This window comes from Astyanax mexicanus, chromosome 19 (genome assembly GCF_023375975.1).
Source record: "Astyanax mexicanus isolate ESR-SI-001 chromosome 19, AstMex3_surface, whole genome shotgun sequence".
Lineage (NCBI taxonomy): Eukaryota > Metazoa > Chordata > Actinopteri > Characiformes > Acestrorhamphidae > Astyanax > Astyanax mexicanus.
In genome coordinates, this window is record NC_064426.1 from 44,000,249 (window position 1) to 44,027,439 (window position 27,191).

At 35.3% G+C, this 27,191-nt stretch overlaps 2 protein-coding genes across 5 annotated transcripts in view; one reads left to right on the forward strand and one right to left on the reverse strand.

The window, feature by feature from the left end:
- Positions 1–13,519, forward strand: part of prpsap1 (phosphoribosyl pyrophosphate synthetase-associated protein 1) — a 72,103-nt gene extending 58,584 nt beyond the window's left edge. For 3 of the 4 annotated variants that reach the window (XM_049468141.1, XM_049468143.1, XM_022671432.2), the window contains 4 exons: positions 5,809–5,879; positions 7,284–7,430; positions 8,679–11,963; positions 12,405–13,519. In XM_049468141.1, coding sequence (XP_049324098.1) covers positions 5,809–5,879; positions 7,284–7,430; positions 8,679–8,837 — 377 coding nt within the window. In that variant the 3' untranslated portion in view covers positions 8,838–11,963; positions 12,405–13,519. The remainder of the gene's footprint in view (positions 1–5,808; positions 5,880–7,283; positions 7,431–8,678; positions 11,964–12,404) is intronic. The other variant, XM_022671430.2, reaches the window with a different exon arrangement.
- A 6,353-nt stretch (positions 13,520–19,872) lies between these two features.
- Positions 19,873–23,094, reverse strand: rasd4 (rasd family member 4). The gene has a single exon (XM_007242359.4). It carries the CDS (start codon positions 22,681–22,683, stop codon positions 22,054–22,056), a length of 630 nt encoding a protein of 209 aa, XP_007242421.1. The 5' UTR covers positions 22,684–23,094; the 3' UTR covers positions 19,873–22,053.
- Between the last annotated feature and the right edge of the window lie 4,097 nt (positions 23,095–27,191).

Genomic DNA, 27,191 nt, shown 5'->3' on the forward strand with positions numbered 1-27,191 from the left:
CCACACCACACACACTTTAAACCACACACACTCCACAGCTCACATAGCCCACACCACACACACTCCACCCCACACACACTTCATACCCCACACCACACACACTTTAAACCACACACACACTCCACAGCTCACATACCCCACACCACACACACTCCACCACACACATACCACACACACTTCACACCCCACACCACACACACTCCACAGCACACATACCCCACACCACACACACTTCAAACCACACATACCCCACACCACACACACTCCACACCACACAAACCCCACACCACACACACTTCACACCACACAAACCCCACACCACACACACTTCAAACCACACATACCCCACACCACACACACTTCAAACCACACATACCCCACCACACACACTTCAAACCACACATACCCCACACCACACACACTCCACACCACACAAACCCCACACCACACACACTTCAAACCACACAAACCCCACACCACACACACTTCAAACCACACATACCCCACACCACACACACTTCAAACCACACATACCCCACACCACACACACTCCACACCACACAAACCCCACACCACACACACTTTAAACCACACACACTCCACAGCTCACATAGCCCACACCACACACACTCCACCCCACACACACTTCATACCCCACACCACACACACTTTAAACCACACACACACTCCACAGCTCACATACCCCACACCACACACACTCCACCACACACATACCACAGACACTTCACACCCCACACCACACACACTCCACAGCACACATACCCCACACCACACACACTTCAAACCACACATACCCCACACCACACACACTCCACACCACACAAACCCCACACCACACACACTTCAAACCACACATACCCCACACCACACACACTTCAAACCACACATACCCCACACCACACACACTTCAAACCACACATACCCCACACCACACACACTCCACACCACACAAACCCCACACCACACACACTCCACAACACACACACTCCACACCTAATACACACAACTCAGCCCACACTCCACCACACATACACCACACTCCACCCCACATTCCAAACACACCACACCAAACACACTCCACAACCCACTCCACACCCCACACACTCCACACCACACTACACAACTTAGTAACTATTTGACAAGCCAACTTAAAGTTCGTTCACAAACTTTGCCTTTTCTAGTTAATGTTTAGAATTGTGCTGGTGTGTCTGGGGTATTAAACAATTTCAGTGTTAATACGTTAACAAGTATTTTACCATTGCATTTTTGTAATTTCTTTAATGAAATTTAATATAAATCTTTAGAAAACAATGTTCAGTATACAATATTCAGCCTTTAGACAAATTAATTTTATTTTTGTTTCAATTCCAGACAAAAATGTTCTTGTATTTTCGGAGCATCCCGATTTGAATGATGAAATCCTGCAGGCCAGTGGTCTTCAGAGTGCTTTCAGTCAGGATTGGGAAATCTCATATGAAGTGTTTTTATTCTGAATATTCCGTAACTCACCATCCTTCCTAACAAACGGAACCATTGAATATCTGTCCCGGATATGTTCATGCGAACGGTGTTCGATCAGGGCCCATCCTGCCAGTCAACACATCCATGCCTGCTTGTGGAGAAATATATAGACTAGTCTCTAGATGTATTTATTTAGAACAGATGCTTTTTCTCGTAGCTGCTTGTGGCCAAGGCTTCACCAAGGCTTTGGAAACACATGACCTTGAGGAAAAACGATAGAGAAGAGTATTTAAGACAATATAAACCCTTGTACAGTAAGTTTAGCTAAAGATCTGATCCTGATATGTTAGTAAATACACTATATATATATTGCCACAAGTATTCACTCGTGAACTTGAGTGACATCTAGGCCTGTCACAATGATTGCAATATTGATTTATCGTGCAATAAATGATCATGACATCAATAGTTTTGGATCATCGTGATATCTGTCGTTTATTGTGTACATTTTTATGTTTGTCCACATATATAATAGTGAACAGGTTTAGAAATAAATACATAATTCCCAAACTAACTATAATAAATTATTCTAAAAGATTTTGTGGTCTTTAAAAAGTGTTTAATTGCTTTTTTGAATGCTATTCTGTTATCATTATTTCAATGGCATTTAATAGTCTTAAATTTAAACAAAACAAAAATATTGTGTATCGCAATAATTTCTGGCACAATATATCGTCCACAAAAAAATCTTATTGTGACAGGCCTAGTGACATGCCATTCTTAATGTGGGCGGAGCCTAACTTCTGGGGGAAAAAAAAAAAAAAAAGAATAAACAAGCCCACACCATAATCATATGATCCCCCCTCTACCCAACTTTACAGTCAGACAAATACCTTTCTCCTGTAAACCAACAAACTCAGAATCATCCAGTGCTTTACATACACAGGACTACCTGCTGCTTTTATTAAACACCTGTGGACACGGAATAGTTTCAGAAACACCTGAGATCAGTGATGATCTGGACAGGTGAGCGAATACTGTCGGTAATATAGCGTACGATTGCACTGTATTGAAAGGAGAACTGGTAGGATCATGTTTTGCAATATTTTGGACAACAACCTCCTTCCCCAAAGTAAGAGCATTAAATACGGCTTGTGGCTGGATCTTCCAGCATGACAATGACCCGAGACACACCTGAGACACTTTAATGTTTGTTGAAGCAGTCTGCATACCTAGCTCCTGTGGACACAGGAGAGATTCAGGAACATCTGAGTTTCATAATTTTGATGAGTAAGTGAATACTTTTGGCAATATAGGGTATTTTCTTTTAGGCTAAAAAATACATTCCTTTATTGATTATTACAGACATTTTGCATTCATTTTCTTTTCTGGATTAAAGAATAGGGAGCATCTCTGTCAGATAGCTTGCTCCAGATTTGCTTCACACATTTTAATACATCTAAATTGATGATGATGCTTTGCCAGTCTATAACAGCATGGCCTACAGACGCCTGTAGTTCTGTGTAGCCTCGGTCATTCAATTTACGTTTTAAAGACTGATTATCGATGAAGAGGAAAATAGGATTTTCTGTCTTTTTATTATTATTTGTTAGAATTTATTTATTTCTGTTTTCCCAAAACTCTTGCCTAATTTTCTTGGAATTTCTGTTTCACCTCACGTTATGTTAAATTTTGATAAATAGGTGCATTTCTGTTAATCAGTTTGGTTTGTTTTACCGAATACAGTAGGTACAACTGTGAAACAAAGCAAACAAATTTCTTTTCTTTCTTTTTTCTTCTTTCTTCTTAAAAAAAACAAAAAAAACAAAAAACAGAACCAATATTTTCCTATATTGGAAGTGTGTATTGAATGATTTGTGTGTATTAAATGACCGAATCTACACAGACCTCTACAATTGAAGGCCAACAAATTTTTCTTTCTCTATTTTAAATGTTAATTTTTTTGGCTGGCAGTGTATCATGTGATTTATTGATTGATTGATCGATTGATTGATTGAGAGCACCCCACAGTGAAGCGTTCTGACCCAGTAAGTAGATATTTACTGTAGATAATAAAGGCATGTGTTGAAGGCATGTTTAACCCGGTTAACCCTTCAGAACCTGCAGTCTGCTCCCTGTGTGTTACGCCATACGCAGGCAAGAGTGAGTGTGTGTGCAAGAGTATGAGAGTGTACGAGAGTGTGAGATAGTGAATGACAGTGTGTGAGAATGAGAGTGTGCACGAGAGTGCAAAAGTGAGTGAGTGTGCAATATGGAGAAAGAGTGTGTGAGAGACTGCAAAATTAGGAGAAAATGTGCGAGAGAGCAAGATTGAGAGTGCTCGTGAGTGTGCAAGAGTGATCGAGATTAAGAATATTCGATATTGAGTGCGAGTGTGCAGTATTGAGTGCAAGAGTCTGCAAGATTGAGAGTGTGTGAGATTGAGAGAGTGCACGAGAGTGCAAGAGTGAGTGAGTGAGTGTGCGATATGGAGAGAGAGTGTGCGAGAGTCTGCGAAATTAGGAGAAAGTGTGCGAGAGTGAGCAAGATTGAGAATGTGCGAGTTTGCAATATTGAGTGTGCGAGAGTCTAAAAGGTTGAGAGAATGTGCAAAAGTGATTGAGAGTAAGAAAGAGTGTGCAAAAATTAATGAGTGTGCGAGAGTGAGTCTGCGAGTGTGTAAGATTGACAGTGAGTTAGAGTGTGCAAGACTGAGTGAGTGTGTGTGAGCGAGAGTGTGCGATACTGAGAGGGTGTGCCAGAGTCTGCGAGATTGAGTGTGCGAAAGTGAGCCAGATTAAGAGAGTGTGCAAGATTGTGAGAGTGTGCAAAATTAAGAGTGCGCGAGATTTAGAATGTGTGCGCGAGAGTGTGGATGATGTGAATGAGAACAGCCCTGCAGTCTTGGCCACGCCCCCTGAGTCTGAGTCCTGTCCCTATTGGCTCTGGGGTGGGGATATGGTGATGTGTATCAGTGCAGTTCAGTGCAGTGTGAACCCGGTTCTGTGCAGAAGTGCAGTTCTGCTCTGTGATTGGTTGGTATGTTTTGGGTGGATAGAGATGTTCTGCATGGCATGCGCTGCTAACCAGTTTACCATCCTGAATCTGAGCTGGACTGTAGGCGGGGTAAAATGGGCAGGAGAAGGTCCTGAACGTCCTGAAGCTGCTGAAGCTCCAGAGTAACATTTATCACTTCTATTTACACACCGTCTAAAATTCAGATAAAATCAAAAATACAACATTTTATTATTTCCATTTAGTGTAGTGAAGAAGAAGAAATGGGTTTTCATTCAAATTTTTGTAGTAGTTGTTCATTTTTGGCTCTAATCAGGAAAATAGATTTCACTCAGTTTTCTAGATTTTAATTTCTGCCCTTCATAATGAAAAATAGGTTTTTTTTCTAGTTTTTCATTTCTGTCCATAATAATCAAAATTTTAATAAAACAATAGAAACAATTTGTTAAATTTTCTCTGTTTTCATTTCTGCCTCTTAGTATCAGAATTTTAGAAGAAAAAAAAATTGATCAAATTGTCTAGTTTTACATTTCTGTCTCTAATAATCAGAATTTCAGAAAAAAAATGTCTGCCTCTTATTCGAATTTCAGGAAAAAAAATAAAAATATAATTAATTTTGGCCCTTGCTATCAGAATTTCAGGAAAATAAATAAATTAAATTTAATTTAGTTTTTCATTTTGGCCTCTAATAATTGGACTTTCAAGAAAAAATTGAAATGGATTTTTACAAAATTGTATAACTTTCTTTTCTGCCCCTTGCTATTGGAGTTCTTCAATCGATTTTCAGATTTTTGCATTTTGCAAAAAAGAAAAAAGCAAAAAACATCTGATAGTACAATCCAACCTACAATTGTTACATGATGCAAAAATGGAGTAATCAGGAAATCAAATCTTTTTTTTCTATTTTCTGCTTTTTCTGGCATTCTAATTGTTGTTAGTGGCAGAAATTGGTAGAAAATATTGATATGAAATTTAAACAAAATAAAACCATTTCCTCTTCTCTATACTAAATAGAAAAAAATATTGATGAAACAAGTTCTATGCACAATTTTTATTGCTAACTGATAGGTGTTACACTGACCCTGCTTAAATTGACTGTAATAGAAAGCTGAAATCGGCTCTGGACTGTGCAGCTCTTTAGCTGTTTGTAGAGTTTATTGGGATAGAACTGATTAGAATTAGAATAGAAATAAAGTGATTAAATGAACCCATCTTACCCAGTCTACACTGATATAACGTTATTCCTGCAGAAGCTTCTGATCTGATATAGAATTAGAGTTTATAAGTGACTGGATGCTGTTTCTGTTTTAGTAATGATGGCCAAGGAGAAACCGCCCATCACCGTGGTGGGAGACGTGGGAGGACGCATCGCCATCATTATCGTAAGTACAGGGGCGTGTGTGTGTGTTCACTTGTGTGTGTGTGTGTTTACTTGTGTGTGTGTGTGTGTTCACCTGTGTGTGTGTGTGTTCACTTGTGTGTGTGTGTGTGTTCACTATTGTGTGTGTTCACTATTGTGTGTGTTCACGTGTGTGTGTGTGTGTTCACTTGTGTGTGTGTGTGTGTGTGTGTGTGTGTTCACTTGTGTGTGTGTGTGTGTTCACTTGTGTGTGTGTGTTTACTTGTGTGTGTGTGTGTGTTCACGTGTGTGTGTGTGTGTGTTCACTTGTGTGTGTGTGTGTGTTCACTTGTGTGTGTGTGTGTGTTCACTTGTGTGTGTGTGTGTGTTCACTTGTGTGTGTGTGTGTTTACTTGTGTGTGTGTGTGTGTTCACTTGTGTGTGTGTGTGTGTGTGTGTTCACTTGTGTGTGTGTGTGTTTACTTGTGTGTGTGTGTGTGTGTGTGTGTGTGTTCACTAGTGTGTGTGTGTGTTCACTAGTGTGTGTTCAAAAGATTTTTACAAAAAATTCTAGTTTTTCGTTTCTGCTTCTAATTATCAGAATTTCACGAAAACATAAAAATAGATTTTTACAAAATGTTCTAGTTTTCCATTTGTTCCTCTTGCTATCAGAATGTCAATCAAAAATATATATAATTTTAATCAATTTTCTAGTTTTTCATTTCTGCCTCTAATTGGAATTTTAGGAAAAAATAGATTTTTACTACATTTTACAGCTTTCTTTTCTGCCCCTCACTATTAGAATAAAAAAGTACAAATATAACCTTTTTTTTCTAGTTCACTAGTGTGTGTGTTCTCTGGTGTGTGTTCACTGCATGCCATACTTCAAGTTGCCATTGTTTATCTTTTGGTGTTAGAACTGTATGATAATAGTGACTGAAAGTAAAATACTTCTATCAATAAATCTAATATAAAGTTGTGCTCAATAAAATCTACATTTCCATTTATTCTACACAATTTACAAGCAACAAAATAGAAATAAAACGTTGAAAAATCCTGTTGTTGCTGCCCAGCATCCTGTTTTACTAAAGCAACTTTTGATTGCTTGATTTATGCAGTGACATAATTTCTTGTAATACCACATTTTTTTATGTTTTATTTTATTTTATTTTGTGTGTCATAGAATACATTAGCACACACAGTCAGTATGACAATGAATAAACAATATACATGTTTGTTTATTCAGTATTATTATATACGGATAACTGCACCTCACATATGCACATTGTTTTATTCTAAGTTTTATTTAATTTGCGTATGTGTATGTATGTAGATAGGACGTTCTTGTGTACGTATACCTGCACGTTTTGTATTACTGTGAATTTTGTATTTACTGTGTTATATACCTGTGAGTGTGTATAACCCTGTGTTATATACCTGTGTTTAGGATGACATCATTGATGACGTGGAGGATTTTGTAGCAGCAGCGGAGATCCTGAAGGAGAGAGGAGCGTATAAGATCTATATCATGGCGACTCACGGCCTGCTGTCTGCTGACGCCCCGCGCCTCATCGAGGAGTCCGCCATCGACGAAGTGAGAACTTTCACTTTATTTATTCATTAATTTATCAATTTATTCATTCATTCATTTATTCATTCATTTTATTTTTCATTAATTTATTCATTCATTTATTTATTTATTTATTTATTTATTTATTCATTCATTTTATTTATTTATTCATTCATTCATTTATTTATTTATTTATTTATTCATTTATTTATTTATTTATTCATTTATTCATTCATTTATTCATTAATTTATTTATTTATTTATTTATTCATTCATTTATTCATTCACTTTATTTATTTATTCATTCATTCATTTATTTATTTATTTATTCATTTATTTATTTATTTATTTATTCATTTATTCATTCATTTATTCATTCATTTTATTTATTTATTCATTCATTTATTCATTTATTTATTCATTCATTTATTCATTTATTTATTCATTCATTTATTCATTTATTTATTCATTCATTTATTCATTCATTTTATTTATTTATTCATTTATTTATTTATTTATTTATTTATTTATTCATTCATTCATTTATTTATTCATTTATTCATTTATTTATTCTTTCATTTATTCATTTATTTATTCTTTCATTCATTCATTTATTTATTCTTTCATTCATTCATTTATTTATTCATTTATTTATTCATTCATTTATTCAATCATTTATTCATTCATTTATTCATTTATTTATTCATTCATTTATTTATTTATTTATTTATTTATTTATTCATTTATTCATTTATTTATTCTTTCATTCATTCATTTATTCTTTCATTCATTCATTTATTCTTTCATTCATTCATTTATTTATTCATTTATTTATTCATTCATTTATTCATTCATTTATTCATTCATTTATTCATTTATTTATTCATTTATTTATTCATTCATTTATTCATTTATTCATTCATTTATTCATTCTAAACTTGACAACTAAGTCCATCTTGATTTAAACCTGATGTGTCCTTGTCTTGGCCTTGACTTGGACCTGATTTGTCCTGGTCCTGGTCTTGACTTGGCTTTGACTCAGACATCATTTGTCTTGGTCTTGGTCTTGACTCTAACCTGATGTGTCCTGGTCTTCACACTGTCGAGACGTTGCTCTTGGGGTTTTTCACTTGATGAAACCAGAAGAAGCTCAGTTCAATTACTGTTCTAAAAAATCTGCCAGCAAGACTATAAGGAGTAAAATTCCTCATAATTGAAATAAATAAAATGTATGTAATTTAATGGTGAAATAATGGTGATGTTCTGCTGCAGGTGGTAGTGACCAACACCGTTCCTCACGAGGTGCAGAAGCTGCAGTGCCCGAAGATCAAGACCGTGGACGTCAGCATGATCCTGGCCGAAGCGATACGCCGCATCCACAACGGCGAGTCCATGGCCTACCTGTTCCGCAACATCACTGTAGATGATTAGAGGACAGGTGGAGGTGAGGCTCCTCCCACTGTGAACCTTCTAACAGTGCCAAGTGTTTCTAATAACACACCTTAAACCAGTTCAACAGTACAACAGTAAAAGTAGAAAAGCTTCAGGCCTAAAGCCAATTTTACCCCATTTACTCTTCTGCAGTCCCCAGTTTATCTGCACTGCTTCCAATGAGTGAGTTTACCTGCACTTCATAATCATTTTATATTATCTGATTATAATCAGATTACTGCTGTTATCTCATTATTCAAGTTCATTTAAACATGTTAATACTTAAAACTCAGATTTTCTAAAAATCTGATTAATATCTGACTTTCAATGTAAACTGTGACTGTTCCGATTATCTGATTACCCAAGTTCATGGAAATGCATTAACCGTATTACTGTCTCAGATGTTATGTAGTAATCAGATTATAAAATGTTGCCAAATATCGGTAGAATACAGACACAACACCAGTGTTCCACAGTAATCTGATTATGAAAACGTGTTGATCGAATTTCTGACCGTATTAACTTTGGTATTAACTTTAAAATCTGATTATCTTCTATTATCTGATTATAGAAGTTCATGGTAATGTTGTTCTGCAGTAATCAGGTTATAAAAAAAAGCATATAAACATGTTAATTGGATTACAGACAGACAATCTGATTACTGCCTGACTCATGTAAACAATGAGTTTTCACGTTATCTGATTACCCATGTTCATGTAAATGTGTTGATTGGATTTTTGCCCATATTAACTTTGACGTTTAACTTAAATCTGATTATCTTCCATTCTCTGATTATTGATGTTCATGTAGATGTGTTGACACAGATTGGCACAGATTTGGAGTTGTGTGTGAACACCTTGATCAGATTATTGACCGTATTAACTTTAACAGTTTAGAAAATCTGTTGTTCTACAGTAATCAGATTATAAAAAAGCATGTAAACATGTTGATTGGATTACTGACAAAATTGGATGTTCTGAAAATCTGATTACTGTCCTGACTCATGTTATCTGATTATTGATATCCATGTAAATGTGTTGAACCGATTACTGACGGTATTAACTTCGATAAAATCTGATTATATTGTTGGCTGAGTGCGTTAATCGTATTTCTGACGGACTCTGATGATAAATTCTGCAGTAATCAGATTTTGAAGTGCAGGAAAACGCTCTGATTGGCTGCAGCTGTACCTCCTGTATGTCGTTCGATTGCGTTCGTGTATTTGATTGTAGGCTGCACCGGCTCCTCTGTATTTACCTGCTTAAATAGAATTCAGAATCACAACATTTCTATACGAAGCACATGAAGGAGTTTAAACACGCTGAGTTATTCATACTTTACTCAGCTTTATTAACATTAATAATCTAATAATCTAATCCTCAAATGAAGGATCAGATCATCCTGTGTGTGAGCTCTATAAATATTAATATGAATATAAATATATATGTTGTGTCTGTCCCGTCCCGTCAGTTGTTGCGCGTCATCTGTTCGATGTGTTAGAGTGTATTTGCCATTAAAATTTTGAAACAGATAATTAAAAATATATATATTTGCCACTAAATTAGATGCTTGTAGTGGAGGTGGGCAATAATGACAAATATAGGATTAGAATTAGATTTAGGATTGGTTCACACTGTGGTTTTGATCTGTCACGATAAAATATATATTATTATGATAAACTAATATTAATGTCATGTTAAGACCATTTAAATGCTACTTATAATTACAATAGTAGAGCATAACAAAGCAATTATGCCCTTATAAATACAGCAAATATAGGTGAACAAACATACAAATAAACACAACAGAAGGATAGATATCGCGATTATCAAATATTACTAAGGTAATGTCTATATATTGTACGATAAATCGATAATGTAATTATCGTGACAGGCCTAAGTATAGTACAACGGGCAAAAATGACAGACTAAATCTGATTTTTTTTCATTTACTTTGAACAGAACAAAAAAAAAAATCCTTTTAGCATCATATGTATATATAGAGGTAGTTTATACAACCTGTAGTGTGTTCATTAAGCAATAATTTGTACATTTCTTGCTCAATCTAACATTTCCGTGAATACACCCCCAAAAATGAAGACACGCAAAAGAATATCCATTAAATGCACATTTATTTCCAGTTGCTTAAATTTTATTGGTAAGATCATTGTTAAATAAAGAATAATAAGAGATAAAAAAGTTAATAAGTCTCAAATGTGTGCAATTACCATATATACTCTAAAAGCCTGTATTGTGTTTTCTCTGTGAGACTCAGACCATGCAGAAATTATATTGTAAAAACAAGATCTATCTCTGTCCTGGTGCCCACCTCTATCTCGCGAGCATGTCCAGCAAAAAAGTAAACCGACCCCTGCACTAGTGAATGCTCACGCCTGCCTCTAAATCGAGACTCGTTTCTTTATTAACCCTTTATTAAACCAAAGTGAGGTAAAAACCTGTGAATTTAACATCAGACATTAATAGTCGCGTGGTGTGGGCTGGCTTTGTGTTCAATGTCTACAATATTTATTTAATTATACAAACCATAATTATCTAGTGATGCTCCTTAAGATATGCCACCATGCCTGATCACAGTAAAATAAAGGGAAAACGAAGGTTGTGTTCAGACTGCCAGATTAAATCAGATTTTTGGCGTAAATAGATTGTTTGCATATAGATTTTTGTTAGTCTGGACAGTCAAAAGCCACTTGAAATCCAAATTTTGGCGTGTCTAGATTGTATCCAGAGCATGAAATCCGATTTAAGCTACGTTTTAAGGTTGTTTGAAATGCGAATAAAATCAGAATTGTATAGATGCGCATCAGCTTGGATGATCAGATCGGATTTCAGTGTCTTTTTTTCAGTAAGATACCACAGCAACCCACACAGATACCACAGTATACCACACTATAGATACCACAGCAGCCCTTACTGTAGATACCACAGCATCCCACACTATAGATATCACAGCAACCCATACAACAGATACCACAGCAACCCATACTACAGAGACCACAGCAACCCATACTACAGAGACCACAGCAACCCATACTACAGAGACCACAGCAACCCACACTATAGATACCACAGCAACCCATTCTATAGATACCACAGCAACTTACCACAGGTACCACATCAACCCATACCACAGCAGCCCTTACTGTAGATACCACAGCATCCCACACTATAGATATCACAGCAACCCATACTACAGAGACCACAGCAACCCATACTACAGAGACCACAGCAACCCACACTATAGATACCACAGCAACCCATTCTATAGATACCACAGCAACTTACCACAGCAACTTACCACAGATACCACATCAACCCATACCACATCAACCCATACTACAGATACCACATCAACCCATACTACAGATACCACATCAACCCATACTACAGATACCACATCAACCCATACTACAGATACCACAGCAACCTACATAGATACCACATCAACCCACACAGGTACCACAGCAACCCATACTAGAGATACCACAGCAATCCATACTATAGATACCACAGCAACCCATTCTATAGATACCACAGCAACTTACCATAGAAACCACATCAACCCATACCACATCAACCCATACTACAGATACCACATCAACCCATACTACAGATACCACAGCAACCTACATAGATACCACATCAACCCACACAGGTACCACAGCAACCCATACTAGAGCTACCACAGCAACCCACACAGATACTGCAGCCACTCTCATACATATACAACAGTAACCCACACAGATACTACAGGAACCACCATACAGATACCAGAGCAACCCACAAAGACACCGCAGAAACCAACGAGATACCACAGCAAACCCACAAAGACACCACAGACACCAACAAGATACCACAGCAACCCATACACAGATACCACATCAACCCATATTATAGATACCCACGACCCATACTATAGACAGCACAGGGACCCACACAGACACTACAGCAACCATCATACAGATACCACAGCGACCCACACAGATACTACAGAAACATATAAAGATGCTCTTGTGTTGTCTGGACACACAAATCCGATCTGATCCGTGTAAACAGTGCAATTAGTCTGATCTGAGAAACAAATCTGATTTGTTCGCAGTCTGAACACAGCCTTTAAACTTGCTTTAAAATCTCACGTTAAGTTTATTTAATCACTAGTACTATTAATTAATAACTGTGTGAATCCGAGCGTTTCCCCCGCAGTGTTCCCTCGTCCTGCTGCTGAAGTCCCTCTCTGTTCCTACCGCAGTGTCCCTCACCGTGTCCCCGTCCTGGCATCCCCGTCCCCGTCCTCGCGTCCCTGTCCTTGCGTCCCCGTTTATAACCCGTCGTTTCCGCTGGTGGACGTCCGTGGTTCACGTGGTTCAGTCCGACACTTGCGCGCCCGGCGCGTGAGTTGCTCCAGTGTCTCTATGAGAGCGATGGTGGTTGCTGTGGCAACCGTACTCAAAGCTGTATTTGTTCCTATTATTAGAATTATTATGATTATTATTACTACAATAATTGTTGTTATAGAGAGCAGTGCAGGTATGCACTGCATTTCAACATTTTAGAAAATAAAAGCATATTTTTGTTTTGTGTTTTTTTTGCTTGTGATGTTACGTATGTCAGTACTGTTGATTTGCAACCATATTTTTGTAAATAAAGGAAACTGCTTAAAAACTCTGTTCTGCTTAAATTTGTCTTTATTGAACAAAAAAATAAATATTGTTTCAGCACAGAATACTTGATTGCATGTTAAAAAAAAAAAAAAAATAAATACATTATTTTATTTTTTTCCAAGACTGTCCAATAGAAAAAGAGCTGAGTGGCATTCCTATTGGACAATCCTTAATTTTGGTGTGACATCTGTTGATGTCATTGACTATACCGTATTTTTTCGTGCTATAAGGCGCACTTAAAATCCTGTTGTGATTTCAGTGGTGAAAGTGAGAAACGTTGTGATTTTCATGCTTAAATATAGTATTTTTTATGTATTTTTATGTAAGGCAGAAAAAACTCTTTCAGACTCTTCAGGTTAAATGTAATTGAATAGAATCAATTAAAAGTACAGTACTTTTCACACTATAAGATGCACTTAAAATCCTTTAATTTAACCAAAAATCTTCAGAGCTGTTTATAATCCGGTGCTCCTTATGTATGAATTCTATCAGTCAGGTATTAAGGAGCAGTAAAGACACTCCACTGAAGTACAGAGTTATACAGGAGCAGTATTAGCATTAGCCGCTAACCGCTATTTCCCCGTTCAGAGGTGAGTATTATCGGCCTTTAGAGGTGAGTAGTGTTGGCTCCACCTAACCCTGGCTAGCATATCTGGAGCTGTTAGCCGCTAATGCTAATGCTCCAGCCTTAGTGCTGGAGAAATTTGGGAATCTAAGCTTACTGTAAATAAACAGAAGTGCTTTACTCACCCAAATAAACAGGAGTTTTCAGGAGGAAATTGGTGCAGATCTGTGTAGCGGTGAGACCTGCTGAATTAGAACTTCCTTATAGTGTCACTTAAAGTGCGCTGTATAATCTAGTGCACCTTATAGTAAGACATAGACCAGAAAATAGACGCTTATTGATTGTGCGCCATTTAGTGCGAAAAATACGATACTTAACGATAGATAGTTTGGATCTGGTGTATTTGGGTTTAGTCTCAGACCCTTTACTTGCTCAGAACTCCTCAGGACAGCTGGAGGGACACTGAGGAGCTTAGACCAAGTCCAGGGGCAAAAACACACATCCTTCAGATCCAGCCCATCACTACTGTTATTAAACACTCACACGCACTATACACACTATATATACACACACTCCAGAACTGTGGCTTCAGACTCAAACAGGCTCATCACACTTCAGTTTTCTTCATAACCATCACACACACTTATAAATATACAGGCTATTCTGATCAGGCTCTGAGAATAGCCACTTTTAGTTCCTTAAACATCCTTTTTTTCAGTAGACGCTTCTTTAAACGAAGACTGTGACTTTGTTCTACAAATGTGTATCCATTCATATATTCATCAATATATATATAATTTGCACCAGGAGTAAAGCAGCATAAAGTTATCCAAAAGCAGTGTGTAAGACTGGTGGAGGAGAACATGATGCCAAGATGCATGAACAAAAAACTGTGATTAAAAACCAACCAGGGTTATTCCACCAAATATTGATTATTTCTGAACTCTTAAAACGTTATGAATATGATCTTGTTTTCTTTGCATTATTTGAGGTCTGAAAGTTCTGCATCTTTTTTGTTATTTCAGTCATTTCTCATTTTCTGTAAATAAATGCTCTAAATGAGAATATTTTATTTGGAATTTGGGAGAAATGTTGTCTGTAGTTTATAGAATAAAACAACAATGTTCATTTTACTCAAACATAAACCTATAAATAGTAAAATCTGAGAAACTGATTCAGAAGCTGAAGTGCGACCTTCGTTTTTTTACAGAGATGTATAAACGTTTTTTTGGGAATTAATATAATATATACAGTACCAGTTAAAGTTTGGGCAGTTAAAGTTTTTTATTTCTTTATTTAATTAATGTTCTCCTCCACCAGTCTTACACACTGCTTTTGGATAACTTTATGCTGCTTTACTCCTGGTGTAAAAATTCAAGCAGTTCAGTTTGGTGGTTTGATGGTTTGTGATCATCCATCTTCCTCTTGATTATATTCCAGAGGTTTTTAATTTGATAAAATCTTAAAGAAACTCATAATTTTTAAGTGATTTCTTATTTTTTTTCTAACAGAGCTGTATATTGTTTAGTATTATTAGTGTATTAGTTGTATGTAACTGGGAAACAGACATACATTTAGAATTACACAAAAATATGAGTAGCACATTAGATTAGATATTATCAGATATAGATCAGAGATATAGATATTGTTATTTTATATTAATAGAAGATGAATAACTCACCGCAGTGTGTGGACGGCTGGATCAGTCCCTGTGTCTCGGGGTGTGTGAGTGTGTGTATATGAGTGTGTGAGAGTGTGTGAGAATGTGTGGTAGGTGGACAGAGGCAGCTGTGTGTTTTAACTCGGCGTTAAAGAGGAACTGGATCACTGACGCTTTAGTTACTTCCTCCTTTCAGGTCAGAGGAACAATACACCTTGTTTTAAAAAAGGGAAAAACTCACTGTGTGTGTGTGTGTGTGTGTGTTTCTGTAATGAATAGAAGTGTGTGTCTATAAGCTATGTAGAGCGTATGAGCGGTCATCAAAAAAAATATAAGTGTACATTAATTAACATTACTTACAATCAGAGATGGGAGTAACCTGTAAAAGTAACTATTGCATTACTTTTACTAAGTTAATTGAGTGGCTAAAGTAATGTGCAGTAATGGGGAAATGGTAACGATGTTATAGTTACAGTCAGAGTAATTAGTTACATTACTCCTTACTGAAAAAAGTAACGCCGTTAGTAACACCGTTTATTTCAACAGCGTTATTTTTTTTTAGTAAGGAGTAATGTAACTAATTACTCTGACTGTAACTATAACATCGTTACTATTTCCCCATTACACCTTGTTACTGCACATTACTTTAAACACACAATTAACTTTTTTTTTTTTTTAAGTAACGTAATAGTTACTTTTACTGGTTACTAGTTACTTTTGTAGTGGAGTAACTCAGTTAGTAACTCAATTACTTTTTTGGAGAAGTAACTAGTAACTATAACTAATTACTTTTTCAAAAAGTAACGTTGAGAATGTATCAACAAATTATTAATTGACACTAGTTAAGATATTATTAGTCATTACAACATTTTTTTAATTTATGTCTCAATTCATTGTTATTTGCAACCATCTTAATCATTGTAATTTAGTAACGGTTAATTATGTCTTAACTACTTTTAATTAATACTTAGTTAAGACATTACTTAACCATTTACCAATGTTTATTACTGTAAAATGTACTGTTATAGTATTTTACCCTTATCGTAAAGTGTTACCAAAGTTTTAATAATATAGAAATTAATCTAAAGTTATTAATCAGTTTCTTAGCCCAATATATTATGTTTTATCTGCTCAACTTCATCAGTTATTGATAAACATACATTACAGCATTTCAGACTCAAAACACTTCTAAAAAAACAATATTTGGGACAGTAAAGCTGTATTCACCATTTCTAATGTTTCTATTCCTTCTAACAACACTTAAAAAGATTAAACGATATTTAGGCATTGAAGATACCAAGTGCAGAAGTGTTTCAGTTATTTTGTCAGATTCTTCCACACTTTATTGTGTGCTGGGTTCAGATCAGAACATTTTTGATGTCTCTTGTCTCGTTTGCGACTGCACTTGAGGATAATTTCAAGATTGACTGACCTTCATTTATTTAAGTCATTTTTTACTTTTCTTTATTTAGTTGAGTAGTTGTTGCTTCTCATAACCTGGATTCGAACATTACTCAAATATTCACTATTCACTGTATACCTGTAACTCTACCTCTTCACTACTTTACTTTAACTGATGCTCTCAAACACTTTATTAAGAGACAAGAAATTCAAGTAATTAACTCTTGATGAGTTCAGCACAGCTGTTAACTGAAAGCCTGAATTCCAGGAGACTCTACCTCATAAAACTGACTGAGAAAATCCAGCAGAGAATCTAAAATATAAAACATATTCTGGTTTGTTAAAGACTTTTTTGTTTATTAAATAATTCCATATGTTTTTGTATGTTTTTCTTCATCTTTTGGATGAGTTCAGTATTAATATACAATACAAAACATTTTAAAATAATGGGAAAAAAAATCACTGAATTTAAAGCATATCCCAAGTGTCTGGGTAAATGAAAGAAAATATGACTTTTAATACATTTGTATTTTACATTCTGTCCCTACAGCTCTGAAAAAGAAAATAAGAGATCACTTCAGTTTCTGAATCAGTTTCTCTGATTTTGCTATTTATAGGTTTATGTTTGAGTAAAATGAACATTGTTGTTTTATTCTATAAACTACAGACAACATTTCTCCCAAATTACAAATAAAAATATTCTCATTTAGAGCATTTATTTACAGAAAATGAGAAATGACTGAAATAACAAAAAAGATGCAGAACTTTCAGACCTCAAATAATGCAAAGAAAACAAGTTCATATTCATAAAGTTTTAAGAGTTCAGAAATAATCAATATTTGGTGGAATAATTCTGGTGGTTTTTAATCACAGTTTTTTTTATGCATCTTGGCATCATGTTCTCCTCCTCCACCAGTCTTACACACTGCTTTTGGATAACTTTATGCTGCTTTACTCCAGGTGCAAAAATTCAAGCAGTTCAGTTTGGTGGTTTGATGGTTTGTGATCATCCATCTTCCTCTTGATTATATTCCAGAGGATTTAATTTGCTAAAATCAAAGAAACTCATTATTTTTAGTGGGTGGTGAGCAGACTATATACAGTAGACCTGTGTTTAGGAAGCTGTTACTAAGGGAACTGGTTTTAGGAGTTATGTTTGCATAACAAATATATAAATACTGTAAATGTAGGTTTATATAACAGCATTGTGTAACTGATTTGACCTACTTCTTATTTTCTTAAAATACTAAAACACTCAGTGGCAGGGTTTATAGTGAAGCCCGGCTGCTGCGGTGTTTATTCACAGTGGAATAATAAAGAGTATTTACTGAAAGTGATGAACAGTAAACGGGGAGGTTCTGACTGTAAGAACAGGAGAAGAGAAAACAGGTATTTGATTATTACACCAGGCGTTAGCTTCTTCCTCTTGTTCCTCATCATATTTCTGCTTTAAACCACAAAACAATCAGACTCTGTGTGTTAGTATTAGAGCTGAGGAGTCTGAATATCCACTAGAGGGAGGCAGACCTTCATACAGACCTTTATTATACATACAGCTCTGTACAAAATGAAGAGAGCACTTCAGTTTCTGAATCAGTTTCTCTGATTTTGCTATTAATAGGTTTATGTTTGAGTAAAATGAACATTGTTGTTTTATTCTATAAACTACAGACAACATTTCTCCCAAATTCCAAATAAAAATATTCTCATTTAGAGCATTTATTTACAGAAAATGAGAAATGACTGAAATAACAAAAAAAGATGCAGAGCTTTCAGACCTCAAATAATGCAAAGAAAACAAGTTCATATTCATAAAGTTTTAAGAGTTCAGAAATAATCAATATTTGGTGGAATAATCCTGGTTTTTAATCACAGTTTTTATTTCATGCATCTTGGCATCATGTTCTCCTCCACCAGTCTTACACACTGCTTTTGGATAACTTTATGCTGCTTTACTCCTGGTGTAAAAATTCAAGCAGTTCAGTTTGGTGGTTTGATGGTTTGTGATCATCCATCTTCCTCTTGATTATATTCCAGAGGATTTCAATTTGGTAAAATCAGTTTGTATAATAATCAGATATCAACTGTTTCCCTTTTGGGAAAAATAATTTATTTTATTTTAAGTGCATTCAGGCAAGCATATTTCTTCATATTCTGTCTGATATTAAATGCATAAATCTTAAATATTTCTATTTAACCATTAAATAAACAAGTTTCATGTTTAATAAAAACATTACTGAAAATCCTAATCCTAATTGTCATAAAAAAAAATCTTCAACTGTATAGTAAATCTGCACCTGTCAAAATATAATGACTAAAAGTCATAAAATTAGTGCTTTCCTCAACTTTTATTGAATTTTAACATAAATAAATGTTCCTAAATATAATTAAACAGTGTATGTCCTCCACACCTTTGGATTTAGTTTGTTAAGGGTGTCTACTTTTATGTCTATAATTTGATTATTTTACTTACTATTCTTTCTGATCTGAAGTTATTACGTTTTTTTTTAAAGTGTCCTGTAGGAGAATCTTTCCAAAACTCTCAGAGTTTCAAAATAGAAATGATTTATATTAAATAATTTATTTTACTGCTGAGATAAAGGGTTTTGTATCACCTACACCTGTTAAAGGTGTGAATAAATTGATGTAAAAAATGAAGAATAAAAGGGAGAGATGGTTAATGTATGATTATTCATTGGAAGGATGTATAAATATATTATTTCACATTCAGTAATGTTTAAACACTTTAATATTTATTGATTGATTTGTTAAAAGAGTAACAAAAACATAAGAAATGTGCAACATATTCGATGTGTTTTAAATATACAAAAAAAATCCATGCGCCTGATCACAGGTCAGTTTTAAAGTTAAAAAAAAAAAAAAAAAAGGCTCCGAACTCAATAAACCCAATAAACTACGAGGAGAAAAACAGAAAATAGAACAAATTTGGGAAACACTTCCTATAAATCTGTATTTATATGTATTATATGGAATATATTATAGCATTATACCCAGTAATACAGTGATTGGCTGAATGCTTGTATAATAATGACTTAAATATATTTAAGTATGTTTGAGGTTTTATACTGCTTTATAATATAGTTTATTAGTTTATTAGAGCATTTTTATAAAGAGAAAACCTGTATCCTGTTTACAGGAAAATACCCATTAAAGGGTTAAATAAGTCTAAATAAAGTATATTTATTTTTTATGTAAAAAAAATTTAATAAAAGGGATTAAAGAATAATACATGGTTGTTCATTGGAAGGATGTAAATATATATTATTCCACATTCAGAAATGTTTGAACACTTGAATATTTATTCATTGATTTGATAGAGTAACAAAAACAACAAAATGTGCAACATATTTGATGTGTTTCAAATATAAAACATCCATGTGCGTGATTACAAGCGTAGATTGGAAATATGAGTTCAGTTTTAAAGTAAAAACCACGAATTAGAACTCAATAAACGTAATAAACAACGAGGAGAAAAACAGAAAATAAAACAAATTTGGGAAACACTTCCTATACATTTGTATTTATATGTATTATATGGAATATATTATAGCATTATACCCAGTAATACAGTGATTGGCTGAATGCTTGTATAATAATGACTTAAATATATTTAAGTATGTTTGAGGTTTTATACTGCTGTATCCTGTATACAGACAAATACCTGTTAAAGGGTTAAATAAGTCTAAATAAAGCACATTACATTTTTTAATGTAAAAAATGTAAAATAAAAGAGAGAAATAGTTAATACATTGTTATTTTTTGAAAGTATTCAAATATTTTAGAATGTACAATGTAAATATATATTATTCCACATTCAGAAATGTTTGAACACTTGAATATTTATTCATTGATTTGATAGAGTAACAAAAACAACAAAATGTGCAACATATTTGATGTGTTTCAAATATAAATCATCCATGTGCGTGATTACAAGCGTGGATTGGAAATATGAGGTCAGTTTTAAAGTAAAAACCACGACTCAGAACTCAATAAACGTAATAAACAACGAGGAGAAAAACAGAAAATAGAACAAATTTGGGAAACACTATAAAGTCCTATAAATCCTGTATTTATATGTATTATATGGCATACATTATAGCATTATACCCTACAGTGATTGGCTGAATGCTTGTATAATAACAATAACTCATATACTAAATTATTTTTGAGGTTTTATACTGTTTTATAATTGGTTTAACAAAATTATGCTTATTATTGTCCTGTTGATATGATGCTACATATATTTGAGTATATTTGAGTTTTAAATGTTTTAAAATCTACTGCTTCTACTGACCTGCTCCTCTGCTCATCTGCTTCTCAATACAAACAAAAAAATGGAGTTTCCAATAAAAGAATGCATTACATAAAGGAAGTTAAACCCAATTTTTTAAAAGCTAAACTAAATTCAGTTCAACTTAAAAACAGTCCCAATTCTTTTTCTACTTTTGCATCGAGTTGCATCGTTCTGAATCTTTACAGGTATCTTGCATCAGAACTTTCTTTCCTCTATTCAAGCAGTCTTTAGAGTCCCTTGTCTTCAGTGTCCCTCGTCTTCAGTGTCCCTCGTCTTCAGTGTCCCTCGTCTTCATGAGTCGCTGTCTTTATTGTCCATTTTCATTTTTTTAAAGCGTTTACGCTTTTAATACTGGGATCATGAGTTGTGACAGTGATGCTTATTAAAGAAAGTTCAGAAGGTTCTCAGGGTTCAGAAAATGTTGATGAAAGAACTTGCAGAATTTGCAGAATTTGTCCCAAGCGTCCCAATGTCCCCCCAATGTTGCTTTTTTTAAAGACGTTGAACCTCTCTTTTCCATCCTCTTATTCTTTCTTTACCTCGCCTTCGCTCCCATTCTTTTGCCCCTCGTTCTCGTTCTTTCGTCCCCCGCCGGCTTCAGGACACGGTGCAGCTGTTGGTCTTGTTCATGGGCGGTCTCGTCCCCACGTTCTTGGGGAATGTCTCTCTGCGGCGGCACAGGGCAGGACTCAGGCGGCTGGGCAGGTTGGCTTGCTGAAGAAGTTCTCTAAACACTTCCAGGACGTTGTTGTTCTCTTTGGCGGAAGCTTCCAGGAAGCAGTTGTTCCAGTCCAGCTCCACAGTGGCGAGGACGTCGTCGGCCGACACCCGCCGCTCGCCCAGCCGGTCCGTCTTGTTGCCCACCACCACGATGGGGGTGAACTTGTCCTCCTTGACCTCCAGGATCTCCTCTCGCAGGCTCTTGACGGCGTCCAGCGACTCGGGGTCGTCCACGGAGTAGACCAGGGCGAAGGCGTCCCCATTCTGGATGGACAGTTTGCGCATGGCGGGGAAGGAGTAGCTGCCGCTGGTGTCCATGATGTTGATGGTCACCTTGACGCCGCCAACCTCGTACTCTTTGCTGTGGAGCTCCTCGACGGTGCGGCGGTGCTTGGGTTCGAAGCTGTCCTGGAGGAAGCGCTGGATCAGGGCTGTCTTCCCGACGCCGGCCGCTCCCATGAAGACCAGGCGTATCTCTGTCTTCTCTTCTTTGACGTCCAGCGACATGTTCCTAATGTTCCTACGGTTCCTACTGTTTCTACCGGATGACGTCTCTTGTTGTTTCAGAAGATGCTGAGAAAGTCTTGCGCCTTTAGTTAAATCTTGAGGTTTTGGCAACCTGTCGTCTGGAATTCTTAACGTCTTTCAGTCTTTGAAGTCTTTCTGAAGACAGATCTGAAGATAAGAGACAAGATAAGACAAGATAAGACGAGATAAGATGAGATAAGATGAGTGCTGGTTGTCTCAGATCTTGCGGAGATCCATTGAGAAGCTGGAGCTGGAATGATGCGCTCTGAACACAGCAGACAGGTGCTTCTGAGGCTGGTGAGCCTGTACGCTCTATTTATAGGATTTCTCAATCGCTGAGGATGCACGCCCCCTCTGAGCTGCCAGCCAATCACGGCACAGCAGCATCCCTCACAGTGACCAATCGAAGAGGAGCATGCAGATGAGGAATAGTAAGGGGTTGGGTTCTCGTGTGGAGCTGTGGATCATCTGCAGGCTTCAGATTCTGCTCCTGTGTAGAGAGAGAGACGGAGATAAATATATATAAGATCATGTTTATACACTGTTTTATAGATGTTTCTATTGGCTGTTTTATTTATGGTGTGGATTGATTCTTCATTTCATTTTTGCTTTTATTTTAGAGCTAATTTTAGGTGAGAGATATGTTTAAGTTATGTTTTTATCCATATATATATATGGATAAAATATATATATATGGATATATATGGATATCATAGTTATATGATAGCAACACCTAAGCAACCAACAGCAACACCTTAGCAACCACTTTACAAAACCTTAGCAGCCAATAGTTATATGATAGCAGCATCTTAGAAACCAACAATTATATAATAGCAACATTTTATCACCCAACAGCAACACCTTAGCAACCACCTTGCAAAACCTTAGCAGTTAATTGTTATATGATAGCAACACCTAAGCAACCAACAGCAACACCTTAGCAACCACCTTGCAAAACCTTAGCAGCCAATTGTTATATGATAGCAACACCTAAGCAACCAACAGCAACACCTTAGCAACCACCTTACAAAACCTTAGCAGCCAATAGTTATATGATAGCAACATCTTAGAAACCAACAATTATATAATAGCAACATTTTATCAACCAACAGCTACACCAAAGCAACACCTTAGCAACCATTTTGCAAAACCTTGACAAAATGATAGAACAAGACCTTTAAAGATTGACTCGCTGTATAAAATCTGTCTGAATATTTGTCTCTGGTTAAAAAGCAGTTTCTGCAGCTGATCCGTCCCCTCCTCTATATCCTCTATATCTGCTGTCAGATCATTAAAAATCATTAAAAATCATAATAAATCACGATAACTCTGCAGCTCCTGCTCTCCACAGAGTCATCAGCCTCTAAACTCTAAAATCCTTTTTCTCATCACTAAAACATCTCGTCTGCTGAACCCCGCAGTTCTGAGGGAAATTAAAGTGACTCACTGTAACTGTGAAAGTGTGTGAATGGGAATTAAAATGTGTGTATTATTGCTGTGGTGACTCAGATCGCTCTCTCAGACGATAACAGTGCGTCAAAAATCCTGATATCATTTATCCTCTCCAAACACAGAGATCTGATTCCACAACCGCAGGAGGAACATCCTGTTCTGGAAGCTCAGAGAAGATCAGATAATATATAAAACAGATATAAAACAGACATTTACTACTCATATAATTTATTATTGTGTTCATAATACTAAAACACAGTGTTTCTTCTAGAAAAACGCACCAAAACTTCTAAATAGCAAATTGTAGCATATCATACATACATCTCAACTTCATACATCTCAGACTGTCTGACAGAATATATTCCTAATTATCAGGAGCTGCTTTACTGAATATATATCCCAGAATGAAGCACAAAAAAAGACTTTCTGTTTTTACTCTCTAAAAATCTGAAACTCCTTATCAATTAATATTCATCAGCGTTAAATGTTATAAGCTTAAAAAAACAGATAAAAACCTTTCTTTTTAGCTTAGCTTTTTATTTTATTTATTTTTTATTTGATTGTTGTTCTTTTTTTATTCTTGTGTTTGTTTTATTCTACATTTTATTTCAATATGATTAGTTTTTTTATTATTTAATATTATTTCATTTAACCTTTACTTTTAACGTTTTTAACTGTTTTTATTTGTTTGATATTACTTATTGTTTTAAATGTTTTTGTTTTATAAAATTTTACTGTGAAGCACTTTGAGCTGCACTGTTATGTATGAAATATGCTATATAAAAAAAAAAGTTTAATATTATTATTATTATTATTATTATTATTATTATTATTATTATCAGAGTGCTGTTATATAACTCTCCGGCAGGTTGAAGTTCATCTTTACAGTCTACTCGCATAAATTAAGGGAAATAAAGCGTTCAGCCTTACTGTATCACTAGGATTAATTCACCCAAAATTATTTTGCTGAACATAATAAAAAAACAAACACAAAAAGGTATTTAACTAACACAAAGCATGATTTGTAGCAATGCATTGAAATTTACACTACAATATTTTTCCTTTATTTTTGCCATTTAAGTTCTTTAAGTTCAGTTAATAACTGAAAATGGTACAAATCCAGTGACAAAAGTACATTTAGCTTATGTAATTGGTGCAATGGTTAAAAAAAGTGCAAAAATTAATGCAAACCTGCAAAAAACATATTTGATTTTCATTGCATATCTCTACTTCTCAAATTACTACTTTTTTGTAAACTTATTTTTCCAGGTGAAATAGTAAAAAAAAATCGCATGAGCTGTACAGGACTAGGATAATACTGCTACCTGAGCTAAATTAGCCTTAGGATTTAGGATTTGTTTCTTTATCAGAGGACTTTAAAACTTTAATTTAATGTAGTACTGTCGGAGTGCAGTGTGAGGCGTTCACTGTGAAATTTAACCCTTGTGTGGTGTTCATATTTTTGTTACTCGTTTACTTTGTTACTTGTATTTAATTCAGCAAAATTAAGCAATTCTACATTAAAATGCTTTACACATGCTCGCTTCACCTAAACTGTAAGCAATATAAACAGCTTACATGGTTAATATTTGCCCTTTACCTTTCCTATGTTACATTTCTTTTAAAAAGTGCTACTCTTTTTTTATTAGTTTTTTAATAAAATGTGATAGAAAATGAATTAAACTCAAGATATGAGTAGAAAATTTGTTTAGTTTCAAATTTACAAATGAAGCAATGTTTATTAGCCCTTGGCCAAACATACTGTATGTAAAATAAATGTGTGTGTGTGGGGGGGGGGGGGGGGGGTGTACAGTGTGTGTTTATCGAAAATGTGTTTTGATATATGTTTTTCACAAAAAGTGAGCCAATGCCAATGAGTTTGTGTTAGAAAAAATATATATTTTTAGTGTCATTTGATGAAAAATGAAAACGGGTCCCACAGACCCGAACACCACACAAGGGTTAAACAGTGATAAACTCATAAAGCGCATCCTGTGTGTGAATTCAGAGGGTGTTGATAAATCTTTTGAATTAAAAATAAAGAGAGAGAAGAACTATGTGTTTTATGTAAGAGTTGACCTCGTGTTTAGCTGTCAAATTCAATTTAATTCAATTTAAAGAAAATGAGTAACAGAAAATATATTTTTACTGTGAAATCCCTGAAATTATCACATTTCTGTAGCTCAGAGTCAGATCTCACTGATAATCACTGTAAACTGCAGCAGATCTGCAGCTCGGGCTGAAATGCGGCGCTGACCCAGAAATGTTGAGATGACGTGTTTCTGTGTTTTGCTGAGTTAATTGGGTTTTCTGAGGTCAGCAGTAATGCTGCAGTCCGGAGCCCTGCGGTGAGGAGCGCTCTGACGGACTTCACCTAAAAACTCAGTTCAGACAGACAGAACCGGAGTTCTGACGGTTCTGGAAGGTCCGGTGATGGAGAAGCTGATTATCCAGCAGTTTTTATATTTAAAAGCAGCTGTAGATCTTCAGCTGGAGGCTCAGGGTTTCTGTATCAAAATGAGACAAACACAAATCCCAACCGGGACATTTCACTTTTAAACTAAAAATTACGAGCCTGCATTTAGGGACCTTTAAAAGTTTTATTATTTACATCCCAAATTCCAAAATTGACAATGTAAAAAATGCAAATAAAAACAGAATGCAATACTTAGCCAATTTCATAGATCTGTATTTCATTCACAATCGATAATAAAACATATAGAGCTCTGGAAAAAATAAGATTTCACTTAAAAATTAGTTTCTTTGATTTTACCAAATTGAAAACCTCTAGAATATAATCAAGAGGAAGATGGATGATCACAAACCATCAAACCACCAAACTGAACTGCTTGAATTTTTACACCAGGAGTAAAGCAGCATAAAGTTATCCAAAAGCAGTGTGTAAGACTGGTGGTGGAGGAGAACATGATGCCAAGATGCATGAAAAAAAACTGTGATTAAAAACCAACCAGGGTTATTCCACTAAATATTGATTATTTCTGAACTCTTAAAACTTTATGAATATGAACTTGTTT

What these genes read in the sequence shown, in the direction of transcription:
- rasd4 (XM_007242359.4), bottom strand. Translation starts at nt 22,683, where the DNA reads ATGTCGCTGGACGTCAAAGAAGAGAAGACAGAGATACGCCTGGTCTTC.